Consider the following 24,246-nt stretch of genomic DNA (forward strand, 5'->3'; position numbering starts at 1 on the left):
GGCAGGGCTGGAGAGCTGGCATCTGGGTTTGCTGCAGCCAGGTCTACAGAGCAGACCTTGAGCAGATTGTGTTTTGTGTTGCAGTGACATTGGTAACTGGGTTTATATTGGTTCCAGGCCAGCAGGGTTCATAGAGTAGATAGATGGATGTAGTGCATTTGGGTCCTATAGAGATTCTCTGGTGTGAAGTTAGGTTTGGCTTTGGGTGCCCCAGGAATTGGACCCGCTGGTCCAATTTTTTTTTTTTTTGGCCTTGTGGGTTTTGTGTGGGACAGTGCCCTGAAGCTGCACAGCAGTTTGGGGAGCTCTCCTCAAAAACCCCTGCTCCCCAGAGCCACTTTCCCCATGACAATTACAGTGGGGGAAGTGGCTCTAATTGTTTTTTTCTCACCATTGGGAACAGTGTTCCTTTTGGGGTGCCCACAGATGGGTGCAGTCTTTTTGGGCCATGGGGGTTGCATGTGGGGGAGTTCCTTGAAGCTGCCCTGCAGTTTTGGGGCCTCTCTTTCAACCCCCCCCCACTGGCCAGAGCCACTTTCCCCACAGCAATTATTGTGGAGGAAGTGGCTAATTGGGCTTTCCTCAGCATTGGTGGCAATTGGCCATTTGGGGAACCCAAAGACAGGGAACCCCTGGCCCAATCTTTTTGGGACTTGGGGGTTTTGTCGGGGAGAGTCCCTTGTGGGTTCTTTGCAGTTTTGGAGGCTCTCCCTCAAACCCCCTGCCCCCCAGTAGCCTCTAATTATGCCCTATGTTGCCATTGATTTCAATGACCCATAGGGTATAATGGTGGGATAGGGGCACCCTCTTTGGGTGCCCTTGGAATGGGACCCTCTGGCCCAATTTTTTTGGTACTTGGGGGTTTGTAGGGGAGAGTCCCCTGCAAATTTCGGGGCTCTCCTTTGGACTGGAGGCTCTCCAGGCGGCTTCCAATATACCCTATTTTGCCATTGATGGCCTATAGAGTATAATTGGGCTGTATATTCGGAAATAGCTGTATATCTCCTGTATATACAGTTATTCCGAGTACCAGTATTCAGAAATATACGGTATTCCGAATATTTTGGCCCCATATATTTCCGAATCCATTTTTTTACAATTTTTTTTTTTGCACACCCCTAGTGGGGAGTTCTGACACAGGTTCAGTCAGTTCCTCAATGTGAGAGAAGGGTGAATATATTAAAGCCAAAACCTATACCAGAAGGTTTATATTAAGGAGTGTTGTCCAGCTGAGGGAAACACTGAAGATTTTATGAAGTAACAACTTGCCAACATAAAGTGTTCTTGTGTTTTAGTTTGTTTTTCTGCCTGCCCACAGAATTAATATTATTATCCTCTGTTATTATTTCCTCCCTTCCCAGCCTATCTGTGCAAAATAAATCTTACTCTGTTTTTGAACTAAAAATGCTACTAGTGCCTTTATTTTTTATTTCTGACAAGTAAGATTTTGGTTCACTGAAGGTATAGGGCAAGTTATGACAGGATTTAAAATGATCCCCTTTGCCCTTCTGGCCCTGGCTCCTCTCAAAGTTTTATTACCTAGATATGTACATTTTCTATATCATTGATCACAAACTTGGGACCTGCTCGATGATTTTTAAAGACCCTCTGAATGGTGCGGCACGTAATTAGGATTATTATGCGAGGGCTTTTCTGCTTATCTGTAGTGCCGGATATCATGAAAATTATGCACAGACCTTTTTTTAGCTCATCATCTATTGTTAGTGTTAGTGTATTTTTGTGCAGCTCAAGACAATTCTTCTTCCAATGTGGCCCAGGGAAGCCAAGGATTTGACACTCCTGGGCTATACCATGCTGCCTTGCAACAATTTACCCTATATCACAGGGGTGGCCAACGGTAGCTCTCCAGATGTTTTTTGCCTACAACTCCCATCAGCCCCAGCCAGCATGGCCAATGGCTGAGGCTGATGGGAGTTGTAGGCAAAAAACATCTTGAGAGCTACCGTTGGTCACCCCTGCTATATCAAATGCTCTCTGGAACAAGACAGTTTTGCATTACTTCCTAAATGTAGCTGGTGAATGCACTCTCTTCACTCATTCTGGCAGGCCATTACAGAATGGTGTGATCTCATTGTGTCCATATGAACACACCTTGGCAGTAGCTTGAGGAGGCTGTCTGAAGACTAACTGGCATGGCGGGGGTGGGTGGGAAATGTATAAGGAGATGTGGTTAGTTAAACTAGGGAGGCAAGAAAGCAACTGAAGGAAAAGACAATTCTTGTAATTTGCAAGTAACACAGGTTGGAAACAGGGGTGGAATTCTAGCAGGAGCTCCTTTGCATATTAGGCCACACACCCCTGATGTAGCCAATCCTCCAAGAGCTTACAGGGCTCTTATTCCAGGGTCTGCTTAAGCTCTTGGAGGATTGGCTACATCAGGGGTGTGTGGCCTAATATGCAAAGGAGCTACTGCTAGAATTCCACCCCTGGAAACAGATGAGTGTGAAGGAGTGTCTTGATCTTCCTTTCAATCTCTAGGTGTCAGTTCTTGAAGGCACTTAGTTGGAAGTCAGTTGGATTCTGACCAATGTTCCCTCTAAGCAGAGTTAGTGTGAGCCAGCTCACCATTTTGTAGTCTCCAGCTTACACATTTTTGTCTTAGCTCAGAAAAATGGCTCCAGACAAACTAATTTATGCAGCAGCTCACAACTTTAATGCCAACAGCTCACAAAGTAGAATTTTTGCTCACAAGACCCCACAGCTTAGAGGAAGTATTGATCCTTACTGCTCTTAGCTTCAGCAGTGATGAGAATAGATTGTATGTATTGAACATATGAAGCTGCCTTATACTTAATCAGACCTTTGGTCCATCAAAGTCAGTATTGTCTTCTCAGACTGGCAGCGGCTCTCCAGGGTCTCAAGCTGAGATTTTTCACACCTATTTGCCTGGACCCTCTTTTGGAGATGCCAGGGATTGAACCTGGGACCTTCTGCTTCCCAAGCAGATGCTCTACCACTGAGCCACCGTCCCTCACCACTATTAACCTTTAACCTTCTGGCATGAAACTAGTATTATCTAGCATTTTATAGAATAGATACATTACAGATTCTGCCATATATTCCATTGTGTTTGTTTTACTGGAATATCAATCTGAAAGGAAAATCTGCTAAAATTAAATTGCTCTGTATCTTTTTACATTTGGAGTTTTTTTAAAAACTAACATCCCACTCTAAATAGGATGCAACAGGGAATATAGAAGTTTACTGAGAAAAATGTTCTAAATGCTGCAATACTGTGAATTATGTCTTTTAAAAGAGATTTTCAGTGTGTCCCAATTGGAAGTATGATGCTTAGTGTGCAGGAAATGGTGAGCCACTTCTTATTCAAAATCAAAACACTAAAGTCAGAATTTGATAGCTTTATTTTCCAGGTCTGCCTCCTACAAGCATTGCTTGCCCCCTGCTGTGCCAGTTGTGAAGTTGTTTTTCCAGTGTATATTTGGTTTGAAGCCTCATCTTGATAGTTTTTCTTTTCTTTTCTTGTAAAGTGGCTATGTAAACTATATGTTCAAATGAGTTTAATTACAGCAGTTGCTTCAATTCAGAGGTGGTCTCTGCATAATTCATGTAATGGATACAAGTGTTAGGTGAAACATGACACTGACTCCTTACACTCTTGCCCTGTTTTAGATTACACTTCCCCCTCCAGTTCTCTTTCCCATGTGGGTGGGGAGAGTAAGATCATAACTTCCTCCTCACCTGGTACACCTGTCACTGGATAGCTATTGCAGGATATAATGTTCAATTAAATCAATGGCATCTCTGCACCAAGTTACGTTTGCATAGACCAGATGGACAAAATGGATTTTAATTGAATGCAATAAAAGATATTACATGGATTTCGTTTTGGGTCCTGGTAAGAAGCAGTGCAGCTACCAACTTTTATCCATGCTTTGGGGATACCAGAATCTAACTGATAAAGAAAAGAACACAAGAGGAAGAAGAATCTGGGAAGTTTTGCTAGGTAGGAAAGTAAAGGTCCCCTGTGCAAGCACCAATCGTTTCTGACTCTGGGGTGATGTTGCTTTCACAACGTTTTCACGGCAGACTTTTTACGGGGTGGTTTGCCATTGCCTTCCCCAGTCATGCCACAATTTGGCTTATGTTGACTCTGATTTTAATAGTTGGAAGAGGGGAGAATTATGTGATAAACAGTGTTCCCTCTAAACGGAGTTACTGTGAGCTAGATCAGTTTTTTAGCCTCTGCCTCACACATTTTTGTCTTAGCTCAGGAAAAATGGCCCCAGAGCAAACTAATTTATGCAGCAGCTCACAACGTTAATGCCAGTAGCTCATGAAGTAGAATATTTGCTCAAAAGACTCCACAGCTTAGAGGGAGTGTTGGTGATAAGGTGCTTTTTGTTATGGATCGTTTTCGTCTCACCAAGAAAACGCCAAGACACGGAGGTCAGCAGCAAGCAAGTTTTATTCAGAATATATGTCTGCAGGCATGGAGAGAAGGCACCCTGGGTGCGGTCTCTGAAGTCTGTGTTGCAACACAGCTCAATTTAAGGCTCACGACGCTACACCCCTCTCTGTCCCTCCAGCCTATTCTGGCCGATGCGGAAGGCTCACATTCAGCCTATCACTGACACCGATTGTTCACCATATCCGTATACGGGCATACCTTGACCCTGTCTTTTGCGCATGGCTAATAATTGCGGAAGGAGGAAATAAACTATATACAGCTTATCATGGCACTTTTACGGCCAGTTATTTTCCCTTGGGTGTGCTGCACAAAAGACCTAACTGTTCCCACAACAATCCCCCTTTTTCTTTTTCGTTCATCTCTTTTGGTCACCACTTATTTATTCTCTATCTCTATCATTATTGTCCCATACTCTCTTCCATCGGGTTTCACTCCCTCTTCCTTTCCCAAGAGGGAATATTGATGGATCTGTCTTATGGCTTGTAAATGTAAAAGTCTAGCGAGATCTTGCTTGCCAATAGCAGCTTCTACAGCATTGGATACTATGGATCGAATTAGCGGGACTAAACAGGGTAACATGATTAATCCTCCCAAAATCAATAAACCCATCATTGGACCTGTTTCCAGTTTCTGAATAGGCCGCCTAGCCACCCTCCAGTATTCAGGACCCCTGTCCAGGTCTGGATGGGCACGTGGGCCAGACTTCTGATCCTATCAGTAATTTGCTCTATTGCTTTTCCATTATCATCTATTTGCAGGCAACAGTTGGTTAGGTTAAACTTCCCACATACTTCACCTGCTTTTGGCAGAACTTTCTTCTTTATTACCCTCAACCCCTTTTGGGCCAGAAAATTCAGACGACTCACCAAGCCCTCTCGGACCTCCTCCACCTTCTCCCCACTTATGTAATGTAAAATCTAATGTAAAATTTTATTTATATCCCGCCCTCCCCCGCCGGAGCAGGCTCAGGGCGGCTAACAACATTTAAAAGTGAAACAGTACAATAATAAAACATTAAGTTCACATTAAAACCAATCAATCAGTAATCAAAACATTCCTAAAACTAACATTGGCGATAAACATTATTAATTTAGCAGTAAACATTAGCTCAGTCATTGGTGAACGCCTGTTTGAAGAGGGTGGTCTTGCAGGCCCTGCGGAACTGGTCTAAGCTCCGCAGGGCCCGCACCTCCTCTGGGAGCTGATTCCAGAGTTGTGGGGCCGCGGCTGAAAAGGCCCGGGTGCGGGTGCTTTGAAGTTTAACTTCTTTTGGCCCAGGGATATTCAGTCTGTTTTTGCCTACTGACCTCAGCGCTCCCTGGGGCTCATATGGGGAGAGACGGTCCCTCAGGTAGGTCGGTCCTTGGCCATATAGGGCTTTAAAGGTTATGACCAGCACTTTGTACTGGATCCGGTATACAATCGGCAGCCAGTGCAGTCCGCGTAGCCCCGGCCGTATATGCTCCCATCTTGGGAGACCAAGTAGCAGCCTGGCTGCTGCATTCTGCACTAGCTGCAGTTCCCGGGTCCGCTACAGAGGCAGCCCCATGTAGAGAGCGTTACAGTAGTCCAGTCTTGAGGTGACCGTCGCATGGATCACCATTGCTAGGTCCTGCCGCTCTAGGAAAGGAGCCAACTGCCTCGCCCGCCTCAGATGAAAAAATGCTGACTTGGCAGTGGCCGTTATCTGGGCCTCCATTGATAATGAAGGCTCCAGTAAAACACCCAGGCTCTTTACCCGTTGCGCCGTCTTCAGAGGCACCCCGTCAAAGGCCGGGAGAGATATTTCCTTCCCCAGAGTACCACGACCCACATGGAGAACCTCTGTCTTCGCTGGGTTCAACTTCAGCCCACTCAGTCTAAGCCACGTTGCAACAGCCTGCAAAGCCTGGTCCAGGTTCCCCGGGGCGGAGGCGGGCCGGCCGTCCATTAGTAAATAGAGCTGGGTGTCATCTGCATATTGATGGCAACCCAGCCCAAATCTCCGGGCAATCTGGGCGAGGGGGCGCATATAGATGTTGAATAACATCGGGGAGAGAACTGCTCCCTGGGGCACCCCACAGTCTAGTGTGCGCCTCTGGGATCGCTCACCCCCAATCGCCACCCTCTGTCCCCGACCCATGAGGAAGGAGGAAAGCCATTGTAAGGCCAGCCCCTCTACCCCTATGTTGGTGAGGCGGCGGATCAGCAACTGATGGTCGACTGTATCAAATGCAGCCGACAAATCTAATAACACCGCCTCAATCCAGTTGCCGCTGGAGGTCATCCACCAAGGCGACCAGGACTGTCTCCGTCCCGTGACCCGGCCGGAAGCCAGACTGGCATGGGTCCAGGACGGAAGCGTCATCTAGAAATCTCTGTAGCTGCAGCGCCACTGCCCTCTCGATAATTTTACCTAAAAATGGTAAATTGGACACCGGTCAGTAGTTTGCCGATTCGGCCGGGTCTGCTGTAGATTTTTTCAAGAGGGGGCGGACCAAGGCCTCTTTCAGGGGCATTGGGAAATGCCCCTCTAGGAGGGATCTATTTATGATGTCCCGTAGAGGACATCTAAGCTCCCTCTGGCAAGATTTAATCAGCCAAGAGGGGCAAGGGTCCAAATCACACGTTGTTGGGCGAGCAGCAGAGAGAACTCCATTGACTTCCTCCAGGCTGAGCGGGTCGAAGTGGTCCAGTATTAAATCTGAAGACAGGCGCGGAGCCTCAGTTTCACTTACTGTATCTAATGTGATAGGCAGGTCTTGGCGGAGCGACGAGATTTTATCTGCAAAATATTTCGCAAATGCCTCACAGCCTATCTCTAATTCTCTAATATTTGGTTTGCCTTGTGGCAGTGTTACAAGATCTCCAATTACTCTAAACAATTGTGCTGGGCGCGATTTTGCAGATGCAATCTTGGCTGCAAAGTATTCTTTCTTTGCAGCCTTGACTGCCATCTCATAAGACCTCATAAGCGTTCTGTAGGATGTTCTCGTCGTTTCGTCCCGAGTGTGCCTCCACCGTCTCTCTAGTCGTCTGAGCCCTTGTTTCAGCTGGCGTAATTCCAAGGTATACCATGGGGCCAGCCTCTTACGAGGGCGCAGAGGGTGCCGAGGTGCAATTTCATTGATAGCCCTGGAAAGCTGGTCCTGCCAGACTTCCACCAGGTCATCGAGGGAATTGCCAGTGGGCCAGGGATCCCTCAGGGCTGTTTGGAACCGTTCCGGGTCCATCAAGCCCCGGGGGCAAGCCAAAATAGGCTCTCCGCCCATACAGGGTTGGGGCGACGTCTCCACACGGGCCTTAAGGGCTAGGTGATACGACCATGGAACCGCTTCAGCTGCGATATCGTTCACCAAAATCCCGGATGCAAAGATCAGGTCTAATGTGTGCCCGGCTTGATGCGTGGGAGTTGTGACAAATTGAGAGAGCCCCAGTGTCGCCATGGTAGACACTAGGTCCATCGCCTGAGTGGAGGCCGTGTCGTCGGCATGGACATTGAAGTCACCCAGGACCATAAGCCCCGGGAACTCCAATGCCCAGCCCGCCACTGCCTCCAATAGTGATGGTAAGGCGCTGGCTGGTGCGTTGGGCGGACGGTACACCAGCCAGATCACCAACCCCTCTCCAACATCCCACGTCAGGCCAGCACATTCAAAGCCATCGATCTTTGGGGCCGGGAGAGCCCGAAAGGAGTAACCCTCCCGTATGAACAGCGCTACCCCTCCCCCCCCGCCCGTTATTCCGTGACTGGTGAAAGACCGAGTAACCTGGGGGGGTCATCTGGGAGAGAGCTACTGTCTCTACTAGCACCCATTTTATACATTTTATCTATTTTAAAAATCTATTATGCAATTGATATGTTTAAATTGTTTACATTGTTTTATGAATCATGGGATCCCCATGTCTGTTAGCCGCCCTGAGCCTGCTTCGGCGGGGGAGGGCGGGATATAAAAATAAAGTTATTATTATTATTATGTCTCTCCGTCCCGTACCCAGGTCTCAGTCACGCAAGCCAGGTCCACATCCTGTTGGAGTAGAAACTCCTTGAGGGTCGAGGTCTTGTTGTTGATGGACCTGGCGTTGCATAACACCAGTGACGGAGACGAGCATTTCCTCTTGGTCCCACTACCTACCACCGTTGGGATGGGAAGTAGACTGGAAGGTGGCCGAGCACTATTTTGTCTCTGTCTCCTTCCCTTATATGTCTGTCTATTCCCACCGTCATATCTTCCCCTCCCCAGGAGCACTGGAATCTCTTGGGCAGACATCCGCACTTGCCTGGACAGCTCTCAGTATAACCTCTCACAATTGATCTCCCACTTTGTCCCTACCTGTCGTTTAATTTACACCCCCCTTACCAGCCCTTCCTGTTCTTAGCTGCCAACTCACTAATTATATCTTAATTTAATCAATTTAATAACCCGGTCCGATCTCCCTTCTAATCAATTAATAAGAAATTTGCAAATTTAATCAATTCAGCACAATTAATAAATAAATAAGTACTCCCTCCCACCTTCCTAATTAATGTGCTAAAATTTATAAATATAGTTATATATAAATCAACATATAAATATAAATATATATATAAATATATTATAAATAATCAATCATCAATTAATTGACTAAAAAAAATTGACTTATCAAAAGATCATCCACATATTGCGTCAGGGCGACCCTTGAAGGGGGCTGCCATTCTTTCAATATTTGTGTTAGTATTTCCCCAAATACTGTGGGAAACTCTGTGTATCTCTGGGGGAATACACACCATTGAAAGCGGGTTACAATTCCCGTATGGGTGTGTGGCCATTGGAAGGCAAACAGGGGTCTGGTGGCTTCTACTAGGGGCACACAAAAGAAAGCCAATTTCAAATCTATTACTGTATATACTCTGTGGTCTTCAGGGATACTGTTGAGGATGGTGTAGGGATCAGGGACAATGGAGGCCCTTGGGGCTACTATCTTATTAATTTCTCTTAAATCCTGGACCATTCTATAAGTCCCATCTACTTTCTTAACTGGCAGGATGGGAGTACTGTAGGAGGAAACCGATTCCTCAATCAGATCATCCTGTAATAATTCTGCATTCACTGGTTTCAACCCTTCCTCGGCCTCACGTGATATTGGGTACTGCTGAACTTGCACTACCTTAGGGTATTTTAGTGTCACAGTGATTGGTGCGATATGTAAGAGTCCAGGATTTCCTGGAGCTGCCCAGACACGAGGGTCAATACCCTGAATGTCTTCTTCCCATAACATCCCTTGAAATACTACACACCTGTCCCCTACCATCCCAGTCCACATTCCGAGTTTTCCCCGTAAATCCCTTCCCAATAAGCTAATTCCACTCTGGGGCATCCTTAGAAAATCATGGAATAAATCACCCGACCGCTGAGGCAGAGACACTTTTAGGGGCGCCAAGACGGGTACCTCTGGTTTAGGGCCCGTCACCCCAATGACCCTCAGCCTTCCCTTTGTTTCCCTCATTCCCTTTATTTTGACTGATAATGTTGACATCCCCGCCCCTGAATCTACCAAGAAGGTTATTAGCTCCCTTTCAGGCCCCACCTCCAAAGTTATCATGGGCTCTGTGGAGGTTGGACCATTAAACAGTAGCCCTTGACACCCCTATTCTGAATCCTTGTATCGAAGGGCCTGGATATAGGCAGCCTGCCGGTCTCCTCCTCTTCTCTTGGGGCACTCCCGTTTCCAATGTCCGGTCTGTCTACACAGGGCGCAGACATCTCTCGGGGGGGGGGGTCTACTTGGGTCCCGCCCCTGGTTCCTTCCGTCCCTTGGTCGGTTTTCTCCAAATCTGATCTCTCTGCCTGTTCCCCTTCCCTTATACCCGTCTCTCCTTCCCTTGTTCCTACCATGCCTTTTTCCTTCAGCTCCTACCACTTCTTTCACAGTCTGTACCATAAGGCTAACTTTTTTCTTCTCTTTTTCCTCTTCCCTTCTCACCATCTCTTTCTGGGCCTCATTTACTAATTCTAAAACCGTCTTGTTTGTTAACCCATCTATCTTCTTGGCCACCTATGTCCTGAAATTAACGGAAGATTTGGCCAACCCTGGGTAGAAAGATGAACCATTTCCTCTTTCGACAGTCCACTGGCCCCTCCAGTGATTTCCCATTGGGTACAGATTTGTCCCAAGGGACTATTCTTAGGAATCTCTATCTGTTTCCGTCCAGACGGGGCGTCCCCCACAAGACCCTTTTTCCCTAACGTCTTTGAAGCCTTGTTACCCATTGTATACCTATGGTGTTCTAGTTTCACCAAAAGTACTTACCAGGAATCTGTCGAGGCCTCTCCTCAATTCCTCCCCAGCAACTTGGTTGCTGCTGCCGCAATATGGGTTCTTGACCCCATGGCAAGGAAGGCAAGCAAATCGCCGAGGCTGGTTCCAATGGGGGGTACCAGGGGCCCTCCTCAAGCAAAAGAACTCACATTCTCCCACCAGTGGGTCAATGAAGGGCAAAGCCGCAGATCCTCAGTGGGACCCCCCCCCCGTCTAAAAGAACACTATCCCACTTCTGACACCAAGTTGTTATGGATCATTTTCATCTCACCAAGAAAATGCCAAGACACAGAGGTCAGCAGCAAGCAAGTTTTATTCGGAATACATGTCTGCAGGCATGGAGAGAAGGCACCCAGGGTGCGGTCTCTGAAGTTTAAGCTCAATTTAAGGCTTGCGACACTACACCCCTCTCTGTCCTTCCAGCCTATCCTGGCCGATGCGGAAGGTTCACATTCTACCTATTACCGACGCCAATTGTTCACCATATCCTTATGCAGGCATACTTTGACCCTGTCTTTTGTGCATGGCTAATAATTGCGGAAGAAGAAAGTAAACTATATACAGCTTATCATGGCGCCTTTACAGCCAGGTGTTTTTCCTTGGGTGTGGTGCACAAAAGACCTAACTGTTCCCACAACATTTTGGTCTCCACAAGAGACAAAAGGGGGATATAAATAAGGTGTGGGTGTACACAGTACATTGTATGTTGTTGCCATGTGTCCTACCTAGAGCAACCTATAGGAGAGCCAGTTTGGTGTAGTGGTTAAGTGTGTCAACTCTTATCTGGGAGAACCGGGTTTGATTCTCCACTCCTCCACTTGCACCTGCTGGAATGGCCTTTGGTCAGCCATAGCTCTGGCAGAGCTGTCCTTGAAAGGGCAGCTGCTGTGAGAGCCCTCTCAGCCCCACCCACCTCACAGGGTGTCTGTTGTGGGGGGGGGGAAGGTAAAGGAGATTGTGAGCCGCTCTGAGACTCTTCGGAGTGGAGAGCGGGATATAAATCCAATATCATCATCATCTTCTTCTTCTATAGCAATGCACATGCAGCCCAATCTTGGAAGTCACAAAAAACCCATATATACTGTAAATTAATTTGTTTGACAATTGTACATTCCTCAGGAGCCAAACAGAATCTGGGAAAAGCTCTTGTCCAAAACACTGTAGTAAACATAATCATTTTGGTAAATGCATAAGATCTTTCTCACCAAAATAGTGTTGGCTCACAAAGATGAGAAGAATCACATGAAGAAACCAAGCATAGCATGCAGTATAATACAATCTTTTTCCTTATTATGAAGACCACCTGATTGTAATTATAAAATCTCTTGTTAATTAGGATCAGGTGCTCTAAAAAATCTCATTTTGAAGGCACCATTACCCACTCTGTCTCTGCTAGCAGAGGATCAGATGGGAAGCATGTTATGCATGGGTATTTTCCTTTATTTCTTTAATTTATTTTCATTTACCCTCCAGGATACCAAATTTGTGGAATTTGCCATCCTCTAAAATGTGTCCTGGCCTTCTACCTAAGGTGCCGTTGGTTTGTAACAGTAAGAACTCTTCCTCTAGAGCTCAAAAGCAGAGATTGTGTGTGCACACAGAGTTTGTGGCAAAGAGGTGGAGGGAAGTATTCGTTGCTGAACTAGCCCTGAAACAGGAGCTGCTACTTGCCCTTTAGGATCAAACATACAGGCAACATACAAAGTGCATATATAGGTTTGCTGTAGCAGAGCATATGGCTGCCTGTTTCACACTGGAGGGAATGGTGCTAGACACAAAGTCTACTCTGCGGTGCCATTCTGCACTGAGTTTCCACTCATCTATTACTTATGTTTTAAAAGCCTGAAAGCTCCAGACATTCATTTTAATCATTTCTAATCCACTCTTTCCACCAAAAGTGCTCAAGGTGGCTCACAGACAATTAAAATAATATAAATTAATTCAATGTTTTAAAGTATTTTTGCTATTGTTTGATATTGAATGCCCAGCATCACATCTGTTTTAGCCTTCATGGGAATCTTATCATGAGTATGTTCATTGTCCGAGAAAATGTGACCTAAACTTGTTCGTGTTGTGTTTCCTTTTCTGAAACCAACATAACACTTTAATTTGTTCTGATTCATGTGAATAAACATATATTTTTAAATGTCTTCATTGTAGGTTTTGATGTCCTCCATGCTTGTGCTGATCCTGGATTTCCAGAACATGGATATAAGGTGTATGGTGCAGGTGTTTTCTTTGAAAGTTCAGTAGTCCGGTTCCATTGCCAAGAAGGATACAGGCTTAAGGGTCCACCTAAAAAACTTTGTGTGAGACATTCTAATGGCTCTCTGAGCTGGAAGCCAAGTGATAAACCTGTGTGCCTAGAAGAAGGTAAGTTAATTTTATTGATAAACTTTCTGTGCAATAGCCGCAGACTTGTATCATGAGTATGTTTCCCGTTTATATGCTCATCTGTGTTAGTATTTTCAATAGAGGGAGAGTGTGTGCATGTTAATACATGCATAAAATTGTATCTTATGGGCAGGAACAGGAAAGATGGCTGAATGTTAGCAATAAATTTTAAAATTTTTGACTAGTTACATACTGGTTTTTGGTCCCCAAGCACTGTTTGCAAGGCCTTGCTGAAGTTATACAGTGCTTCTAAAAAGCATTGTCTGCCTGTCAATTTAATATATATTTTATGCAGGGTGGAGGGTGAAGGAGGTTGTCACAAATTTTTTTCAAGGATTCTCATGCAGATCAGCAACTATTCTCAGACAGTTTTGATATAGACTGTATTTGATTATGCTATGTCAACTATTCTTTATAGAACTGTAGTGCTCTGTTTTATTTGACAAGTAGAATGAGTTAAATCAGTTTTTATCTGGAATTTTTCTCTCCCTCTATGTATGTATGTATGTATATGGGGGGGGCAGGGTTTGTGTATCTGCATGCCTGCAAGTCATGGTTTACTTCTGGCAACCCTGGTGAATGAATGGTTTTATTGTATGTGGCCATTGGTCACTACAATATAAAATCACAATATAAAAATTTACATTCAGAAATATCATACTTAAAACCAAATCTTTAGATTAAAACTGTGCAGCAACCCTAGTGGGGTCTGGATGTTCGGAGAGGAGGCTCGCTATTGCCTGACCCTGTCTCCTGTCCCTGGTATTCCTTGGACATCTCCCATCCAAGTACTTGCCAGGGTCAGTGCTGCTTAGTTTCCAAGATCTGATATCAGGTTTCCCTGGGCTATCTAAGTCAGGGCAAATGGTGTACAATATTAATTGAGGATTTAAAAATGGCAAACAAAAGATAAAGGTAGCGATGTCTAGAACTCTTCATTAGAAAAACATTCATTCGCTTAAAACAACTTGTTTCCTATGTAATTAGTTTAGGTTTCTAGTGTGTGTGTGTGTGTGTGTGTGTGTGTGTTTTTCTGGGATGTTTAATAGAAGAAAGGTTAGAGATGGATAAATTATTTACATTGGTTTTAGGTAAATCTGTGTCCAGAAAGCTTTCATAATTTAGTAAACAAAGTGCTCTCAAATTACAAGTCTTTGTTGTTTCACTTCATGTTTATTCAGCATTGTTCTTTGATTACACATGAAAGTGCAAACTGTATTTAGGATGTGTATGAATGCATGCACATGCATTCAAAGATGTTCAGGTACATTTTGTTGGGAGAATTGCTTTCATATAAACTTTAATAGTATTGGACAGGCTGTTGGAATGGGATTGTGCCAAATTATACATGGCCCTTCATAATTGTGGGAAGGGAAATTGAACCTGTTTTTCCCCCTGATTCCTCAGGTGCCGTCAAAATTTATGGCCAAATCTTCCTTATGCTACAGTTGCAACAAACATGTTTCTTAGGAAGAGTAGAGTTATTTCTTATGTCATCTTCACTGAACAAGGCAATAAAATATCTTTTCAAAGAGTTTTTCAATGCTGATGGTTAAAAATTGAATGACAGGCTATCAGTAGTGACATTTACTCTTACATTCATATAATCATGCAAGACAATGATGAATCATGCAGCAGTTTTGCAAAGAAGTTCAAGGCAAACTTTTTCTTTGGCAGCTTCCATACAGGGGCAGGAAAATTAGTGCCCCCCTGTGGAAGCAAAAGAAATTTGGTGGCGGTGCATGGGGATGGCATGTGCACACCCTGTCCTCATGCCATTCTCTACTGTTACCACCCTGACCTCTTCACCTTTTTTGCATGGCACATGAGTGATTACTTGTTGGGACTCTTGCCCCCCACCCCATGGCTCAGCAATTATGTCTTATAAATAAAAAAAGCCTTTGAAGGGCTGAAAGGCAGAGAGAGAAATGAAACTCAGGCATTAGTTCTGTGGATTGGCTGCAAACTGAGCATCCACATGGATTCTTGCCAGTAGCTGCCCCACCATTTCTCCTGCATTTTGTTTGTGTTTTGCTTTGGTTTAGAGGGGAAAGCCCTGAATGCTTGGAATCAGCATAGTGTCACGTGGAGGCTTAAAAGGAACTTGGGTCAATCAAGAGGGGAAGATGTTCTATGTAGAAGGCACCTGGGGTTCCATATGTGTAAATAAATATTTTGGTTGTCTTTCAAATGATATTTCTGAGCCATCATTACAAATTGAACAGAAGTAATTTCTGAAACGACAGTACCGTAATAGAATGTCTGGAAATTCTAAAGTAACGTTTTGAAAACAATATTTAATGAAAAAATCTGGAAGATATATCCAAACAGTTTTAATACTTAATACAATCCATGTTGGTCTGAAGCAGCAAAGCAAAGTTTGAGTGCAGTGACACCTTTAAGACCAACAAAGTTTTTTTTTTCTGAGTGTAAGCTTTTATGTGCATATGCACTTCTTCAGATACATTGAAACAGAAGTCACCAGCTTTTACATATAGGCAGCAGGTGAGGAGGATGTTTCCAGGAAGAGCCAATTAGACTCAAGATGCATAAATATAAAGATGTGCAGTAAATATAACTAAGAGTGGATGAAGGCAATTGGTAAGACCTGTGAATAGAACCAAATTAGCATACAGCATAATAAAAAAATATACAAGCAGAATGATGTTAGCATATGTGTCTGTTAAGCCCTGGGGGTTTCATTGTCCTGAATGTTGTAATAACTTGTAACTCAGCAGTCTCACATTTGAGTCTGTTTCCAAAGTTCCTTTTCAATAAAACAGCTGCTTTGAATGTCCCCCATTGAATGTCCTAAAAGGTTGAAAGTATTCTTCTACAGGTTTCTCAGTTTTGTGATTCTTGATGTCAGATCTGTGTCCATTTATCCTTTGGCGTAAAATTTGACCTGTATGTCAGGGATGTCAAACATGCGGCCCGGGAGCCAAATTAGGCCCCCAGAGGACTCTGATCAGGTCCCCAAGCAACTGGCTGTCGTCTGCTTCTTTTCCCCTCTCTTTTACTTCCTTCTGCATCACAGCTTGCTTTGCCAGGCTTGCTCAATCACACAGGAGCTACAGAGCAAAGGCTATTTTCCCCATTAGCTGAGGCTCCTCCCTTGGAAAGGAATGGGGAAGGGAGAGCTTGCTTTGCCAGGCTCTCTCAATCACATTGCTGAGCTACTGAGCTAAGCCTTTCTTCCTTCTATTGTCTGAGGCTCCTCTTCCTTCAGGTCTTCTGGGGAAGGAAGGAAACAGCAAGAGCTTCCTTTGCCCAGTCTCTTTGATTGCATGGGGGAGATACAAAGAAACAAGTGCTACTGTTTTAAGCGTGTTTTCAGATAATTGTGTTTATCTATGCCCTTTTTAAAGTTTATGTCTCTCAGGGTGTTTTTTGAGCAGGAATGCACAGGAACACAGTTCTGGTTGGGTTGGCATTGGGGGTATGGCCTCATATGCAGATGAGTTCTTGTTGGGCTTTTTCTGCGGAAAAAAAGCCCTTGTGAAACAATGATGATGGTGGCCTAATATATAAATGAGTTCATGCTGAGCTTTTTCTGCAAAAAACCCCACCAAGCCCTGATATCTCTGTTACCTGGCACTACATTTTATGACAAACACAGCCTGGCCCAACAAGGTCTCATTTATGTCAGATCCAGCCCTCATAACAAATGAGTTTGATACCCCTGCCCTATGTAGAGAACTGGAGGGCATTGTTGGCATTTAATAACATATACAATGTCAGAAGATGAGCAAGTGAATGAGCCTGAGATGGTGTAGGTGATGTTGTTAGGTCCAGCGATTGTGTTGTCTGGATGTGTCTGGCAGCAAAGTTGGCATCTGGGTTTATTGTAAGCTTTAGTGCCAGTGTTCATGTTCCAGTAAGATGCTGTATTATTGTGGGTGAGGAGTTGTTTAAAATTAGGGCAAGAAAAGATTTGCCCCCCAGTACCAAAGTTCCCAGCATTTAGCAGGTAGACTCTCCTTTCAGGATCTTCCATAAGACCAAGTGCATGTATGTTCATGGATACATCTTCCTCAGTCATTAGGACAAAACACAGAGTTAAGAGACAGGTGGTTGTTGGCTGAATTCAACTTCAGTTAATCTGACATGTATATGAACATGACTTGTTGCTATGCTTGCTTCTCATTCCTATGATGTTCTCTTGTGGCATGAAGGATTTATGGTTTGAAATGAACTGTGGTTCCTCCTGACATATGAATGCAGATACTTGTGAAAGAGAACTGTCATTATCCAGTGGAGGTTGTAAGTCACTGATGTTGTGTTGAACTGTTTTGAGCTGTATGTGTCTACTAGTGGTGTTCCGTTATTGTCTCTTCGGGGCCTGTCTTGTAACAGGTTTTCCCTATGTATCATCTGGCTTTGTTAATCTGTTTCTTGACCATACCATACCAAAACTTTAATGGCATAACAGCTGCAAATAAAAATACACAGAATGTAAAAATTTAAACATTGGAGATAAAATCAAAATGAAACCGAGCTTACAGATGCATTCATACATGGTCAGGTTTAAATTTAAGGATGTCAGCCAAAAATTTTGCCACAGCCTCACTAACCTTCCCCTCAGAATCGTTCAATAAATAATAACATAAGAACATAAGAGAAGCCATGTTGGATCAGGCCAATGGCCCATCCAGTCCAACACTCTGTGTCACACATTGGCCAAATACACACACACACACTGTGGCTAATAGCCACTGATGGACCTCTGTTCCATATTTTTATCTAACCCCCTCTTGAAGCTGGCTATGCTTGTAGCTGCCACCACCTCCTGTGGCAGTGAATTCTACATGTTAAACAGGGTGGCAGAATAGACAAATCTGGGGAGAAAGAAAGCTTGCAAAATAAATCTTTATGGAGATTATGATAAAAGGAACAGTCAAGCAATATATGCTGAATTGAGTTGGGAATATTCGCTCCACAGGAACAGAGTCTGTCGCCTAAAGGGACTCGATGATATCTCCCTTGTAAAACTTTGGAGGGAAACACATTTAGTCTAGCCAACATAAATGCCCTGCGATGACTTGGAATGGTTAAGTCTGATAGATAATGGGGCATTTAGCTGCAGAAAGCGTAAAGACCTAAAGAGGCTTGGGAGAAAATATAAGGGTCTGTTGGACGTAGTTTCGTTTCCTCCAACTTTTTCTTGACTTCAAGTGAATATTTTATTTCCAATTTTTGTTGTTGTAGATCCCTCAGGTGAGAATCTCTTTCTGTAGGATTGGAGTAGATGTGGTTGTAGCATAGAGCCTGGCTTTATACAATAGATCAGGGGTGTCAAAGTCATTTGTTAGGAGGGCCGGATCTGACACAAATGGGGTTTTGTGGGGCCGGGCCATGGCTGTCAAAAAATATGCCAGGTAGTGGAGATATAAACTTTATAATGGACACAGACAAACACAAAGATACTATTTTTTAACTTAAAATATAAGCATGCTTAAAATTCTTCCAATAGTTTAAGTTGGAAAAATCGGAGAATAGTGGGATTTGGCAGTGCAGTTTTTAAAATAAAACATCAAGAAAAAGCACAAGGCTCTGACTCTGTGGAAACAATTAAATGGCATTGTAAACTTTCCCCTACCTCCCAGTCTACTCAGATTATTCCCCATTCAGCAGAGATAAGCTGACTGAAAGCATGAACCCTTTGTTTGCAAGGACACAACTCCAGGAAGCATAAGTTTCATCTGGCTATAGGAATGCTGAAAATGTAACCATCTCCACTCCATTTGGAACCATTGCCGAGCACAGACAAAGCTGCAAGAAAAACATGGAATGGATCTTAAAAACCACCCCACGTTTTCCTTGCAGCAGCCAGCAAAGAAAGGTAGGAAGAGCCGGGGAACTGAGGCTCAGCCTCAAAGCTTCAAAGGGTGCTTCAAAGAGCCTTTGAAGCTCCCAGGCTGAAACTGAAAGAACTGAAAGAGACTCAGCCTCAGAGCTTCAACGGGTAAGAATGGGAGGGGGAGGATATGGGAGAACAGAGACCTGTGGGCATGATCAAAGCCCTCAGCGGGCCAGTTCTGGCCCACGGGATGGATGTTTGACACCCTTGCAATAGATTGTTTGGTATGTTTTGGATGATAGCTGGAGGCATATAGATATGTTTGTCGGTCAGTAGGTTTCTGGTATATGCCTGCTTCGGCGGGGAGGGCGGGGTATAAATAAAAATTTATTATTATTATTATTATTATTATTATTATTATTATTATTATTATTATAAGGTGGTTCTTTGCTTCCATCATGTATTTGTACAGTAGTGTCAGAAAATGAATTTCTTGCGTAGATTGGCTCATTGTCAGGTTGTTGAAGGGGTGAAAGTAGTTGAATGCCTGCTCTTAATATAGTCCAGTAACTGAGAGATATTCAGATACTATGCAGTCATAATAAAAAGAAGAGCGTTAGACTCAGTCTTCCTGATGAATCATGCACTTGGCTTTTGGAATCATCATAGATGATAATTCCCTAATGGAATTGGCCAAATCCAGTGTTCCCATTGGTTGTGATGTGCACTCTATCAGTGATTGGCCGATTAACAACAAGGGTGGAGGGCACTTGCCCAGAGCCTCTTTCTAGAGCCTATTGTATTTTTCTCCACAATAGGCCTTATTCCTAGTGTTACTATAAAAGAATGAATTATTATTATTATTAGTAGTAGTAGTAGTAGTGGTAGTAGTATGCAAACAAATAATTAATTTGGGATATTGCTTCTTTTGTTTTATATAAAAGTTGAAAATACCCATTCTTTATAAATAAAAAGGCACTCAGCAACTATATAATCCACATCAAAGACAACATATAGAACAAAATCATCAGTGAACCTGCAAAGACTTGTGGGGTTACTTAATTTTCTACTGTATTTCTTTTCCCACACTATTTCTTCTGTTTCTCCTCCTGGAATTCTACATATCCTTTTCCCTTTCACTGCTTCTATCCTTCCCACTCACCAACCTTTCTTTTATTCCCCGCTCCAGTCTTCAGCTGCATTATTTATTTACTTCATTTATACTCCACCTTTGGAACTGAAAGTGCTTACATCATTCTCCTCTCCTACATTTATCCTCTCAACTACTTTTTGTGGGAGAATAGGCTCAGAAAGAGTGATTGGCTCAAGGTCACCTAACAGTATTCTGTGTCAGAGTGGGGATTTGAAGCTGGGTCTCTGTAGTGTACTGGGAGCTTCAAACAAAGACCCTTTGTTGGAGAGGCTCCCTTTCAGCTGCATTGAGATTAGCTGCCCTTGCTGAGCTAGCCAATCAAGTAATATCCATTTGAATGAAGCCCATTGTTTGAGAGGCTCCTTGCAGCTACAACTCAGAGTGGCCGCCCTTGCTGAGCCAGCCAATTAGATAATATCTATTTGAATGAAGCCCATGCAAATGAGGGTTCTGAGTGCCTGTTTTTCTATTAGGTTGTTTATTGTTGGAGGTGTGTTTTGGGTGGGGTTTCTGTGTATATAGTTGCAGCTAGCTGCATGTGTTTTCAGTTGGCTTTTTGCTAACAAAAGAGCTATGCTGGAATCATCATAGCATTTTACCCACTACTTTTCAGTCTCTCAGATCCTAGTCTGACACAGTGACCACTACACCACATTGACTTTCACCTTTCCCCTGGCAGCCACTCAGGGGCAGCACTGGGATTTTTGCTGCCCCAGCCCACTCACATGGCTGCGCCCCCCATGGGAGGGGGGGTCTGAGCGACTCCGTGCCTCCTCCTTCCTCCACCCAGCTGCTGCGTGGGGGGAAAGGGCCATGTGACTGCCTGCCTTGCTCTGAGGCTGCCTCCCTTTGCAGGTGAGGCAGCTTCAGAGTGACGCCGCATTTTCTCTGCCTGGCTGCCAGGTAGGGAAAGGGGCCGCAGGACTCCCTGCCTCAGTCTGAGGCTATCTCCCTTTGCAGGGCCCTGCAGCCACTCCCTGGGAAAAGTTGTGCAGTACCAAGCTGGGCATCTGTGGCATTTAGTCATAGCTTCTGCCACACCTGGGGGAGGGGCAATATAATCCTGGTTTTTACAGACAAAAACCAAGATTTGAAGGCTGGCAATATTGTTGGGGTTGCCTATCACTACTGCTATTATTTTAGAAGGGCTAGCCCCCATTTTTTGTTTTTAAAAAGTCAGATTTTTCTGCAAATCTTTTTTTTTTTAATCTGCTTTGTGGAAAGATCTGTCTTGTCTGCTCCAATCTCTGGATTTATCTATAGAGGCATGATATATCGATATACTAACTACAGCCAGTCAAAAAAGTTACTTTCTGTTTGTCATTGCCTGGAAATCTAGTGCTTTAATGAGACAGTAACTGATGGAAGATAGTTTTCATTTCATAAAATTCATTTCTGTCTCCTTAGGTACAGAAACTCTTCTCTATAATAAGGAGATATATTTACAAGGAACTCATTAAACTCACTAGAGTCAGTTTAGCGTAGTGGTTAAGTGTGCAGATTCTTATCTGGGACAACTGGGTTTGATTCCCCATTCCTCCACTTGCAGCTGCTGGAATGGCCTTGGGTCAGCCATAGTTCTTGTAAGAATTGTCTTTGAAAGGGCAGCTGCTGTAAGAGCTCTCTCAGCCCCACCTACCTTACAGGATGTCTGTTGTGTGTGCAGGAGGGGGGAGAGGTAAAGGAGATTGTGACTGCTCTGAGACTCTGAGATTCAGAGTATAGCGCAGGATATAAATCCAATATCTTAGTATTTTATACAAGATTATCTCTTCTGTGTTGCAGAACAAAGACCAATAAAAGATAAGTCCTCTTTTCTTTCTGAAGAATTTAACCACAATTATCCAAATCCAATTTTGAATTTAAACATTTTGGAGATAAAATATCCAATGTGAAAATCTATTCAACCTCTACAAAAAAAAGAGAGAGTATCCTTCCAGTTGTTTCAGTCACATGTAATCAATAAAACTGTGGTCCTTCTTTAAGAATTATCTCACCACATGTGTCTCCAAAATCATTTTAAATGTTCTACAATCAGCATTTGTAATAAAGGGTAGTTTTCAAGGTTTTTTCCCCTTTCAGTAGTGGTAGCACAATTCAAAAAACATCATTACTTAAATAAATGACAAGCCTAAGAATGTTCAAAACTATTAACTTTCATAACTAGATTATTGTCATTGCACTTAAAATGAAGAGTGCTTGGTTTTTTACTTCACTTAACTGGAACAATATCAGAGTGAATTATAAGGGAATGTGTTACCATGGGGGGATGTGTTACCATGATTGCTGATTTTTGATAGAATAGGACATTACTGGTTTGAGTTTCAAATTGATTTGTGTGTGGGGGGGGGGTATTCTGGATTTTCATGACTGTTATTTTCAAGGGGAAACCAATTTGAGGATCTGGGGCAGCTGTTTATAAAGAAAATAACAGCAATTTTTCACAAAACAACTTCCCCCAAAAAAGTTTTGAGTGAATTGGACCAATGGGTGGGCCCAGAACAAGGTGCTCCCAGCCATCCCATTTATATAAGGCAAAAGAAGAGAGGGAAGAAGAAGCTAGAAATAACTACAGCTCAACCATTATTTCCTGTGTGAACTTTTTCAGAAAGGCTGGAGTAGCTATTTTTCCAGGAAATAACAGCACTGCATGGAAGCTAGTGCCACCTGTCAACTAAAAGCAAATTGGATCAAGGGAGAGCCATTTTGATGTAGTGGTTAAGTGCACACAGGCCTCAGATTCAGCAGGAGCTCAAAAGAGCACAGTTCCTGAACATTTCTGACGGTTCCCCCTCTTCCTCCCCACCTACCTTGTCCATTGAATAGTAGGTGTAGCTGCATAACAATCCCTGGATTAGGAGAACAGGCAGCCAGCCACCAGGGGCTTTGCCATGCCCCCAGCAACCCTCATTAACCCCTGGAGAAGCCCACACTACCCTTTCTCCACTTCTTATGTGATTTTGGGTGGCGTGTGGCTTGCTGGCCTTTGGACTGGAGTGGGGTGGCCCAGGAGAGTGAGGCCTGTTTGGGCTGGCTGGATCTCTAGCCAGCCCAAGCAGGCCTCGCTCGCTCGGGGTTCTCCTTTCTTGCATTGGGTTGCTTTTGGCTGGTGGGGCAGCATATGTTAATGAGTTATGCTAATGAGTTCCACCACCTATTTTTCTACAAAACGACCCCTGAATGTGCAGACTCTAATCTGGGAGAACTGGGTTTGATTCCTCACTCCCCACATGCACCTGCTGAGTGACCTTGGGTCAGTCACAGTTCTTGAAAGAGCTGCTCTCTCAAAAGCAGTCCTTGAAAGAGCTGAGCCCTACCTACCTCACAGGGTGTCTGTTGCAGGGAGAGGAAGAGAATGGAGATTATAAACTGCTCTGAGACTCTGAGTAAAGGGCAGGGTATAAACCCGATCTCCTCCTCCTATGTTCCCCAACAGGGTGCCCCCAGCCATCCTACTTGTAAAAGAAAAAGATCCCTGCCCCCACAAGGAGGGAGGTAAAGAGAAAGAGCCAGCAAGACTTGTAGCTCTGCCAGGCCCTGCTCTTGGCTTACACCAGCAGGGAACTACCTTCCCCAATCTTGCCCAGGAAATTTAGAGATCAAAGAAAAACAAGATGTGTGCACAAAAAACTACATGGATTCTTCTGGTGTTGGGGTTAGGTTTGTAATGCCTGGATTTGTGTAACAGTTCTGGAAAAATCACAGTAACAATCAAAACCAGCAATTTTCATGTATATTTTCAGCTCAGGAATTTTGGTATGCACAACCTTATTAAACAACTGTGTGTGTGTAGAAATAAAATTATACTCTGTGCTTTCATAAATTCCCATCAGCTTCAGAATTGAAAATCAGTTCATAATAAAACACTGTCATGCTAATTTCCATGTTGTAATTTCCATGTTGCTGGTGCAGCTGGTGCAGCTGCAGGTATACAGAGACAAAAGGGCTTCCACATGGAAGATTCCCCTGTTTCCGTGCCCCAGTTCTGTAGCAGTGACTATCCCTGCACCTAGGTAACTGGGTTTGTTTCCATTAAAAATAAAAATCTGACACTTAATGTTGTTATACCATTATGACAGCCTTTTTCAAAAGGAAGTCTCTAGCCCTTTCTGTTGCAGCAGGTATGCTTTTCCCCTGAAGATCTCCACAATGGAATGGGCTAGAGAGGTT

The 24,246-nt window shown here is 43.9% G+C and overlaps 1 protein-coding gene across 3 annotated transcripts in view; it reads left to right on the forward strand.

The window, feature by feature from the left end:
* LOC132576790 (sushi domain-containing protein 4-like) overlaps nt 1-24,246 on the forward strand; it is a 209,255-nt gene that overhangs the window by 114,114 nt on the left and 70,895 nt on the right. For all 3 annotated transcript variants that reach the window (XM_060246089.1, XM_060246091.1, XM_060246090.1), the window contains exon 3: nt 12,890-13,102. In XM_060246089.1, coding sequence (XP_060102072.1) covers nt 12,890-13,102 — 213 coding nt within the window. The remainder of the gene's footprint in view (nt 1-12,889; nt 13,103-24,246) is intronic.

The sequence above is a fragment of the Heteronotia binoei genome, chromosome 1 (genome assembly GCF_032191835.1).
Source record: "Heteronotia binoei isolate CCM8104 ecotype False Entrance Well chromosome 1, APGP_CSIRO_Hbin_v1, whole genome shotgun sequence".
In the NCBI taxonomy this organism is placed as follows: Eukaryota; Metazoa; Chordata; class Lepidosauria; order Squamata; family Gekkonidae; genus Heteronotia; species Heteronotia binoei.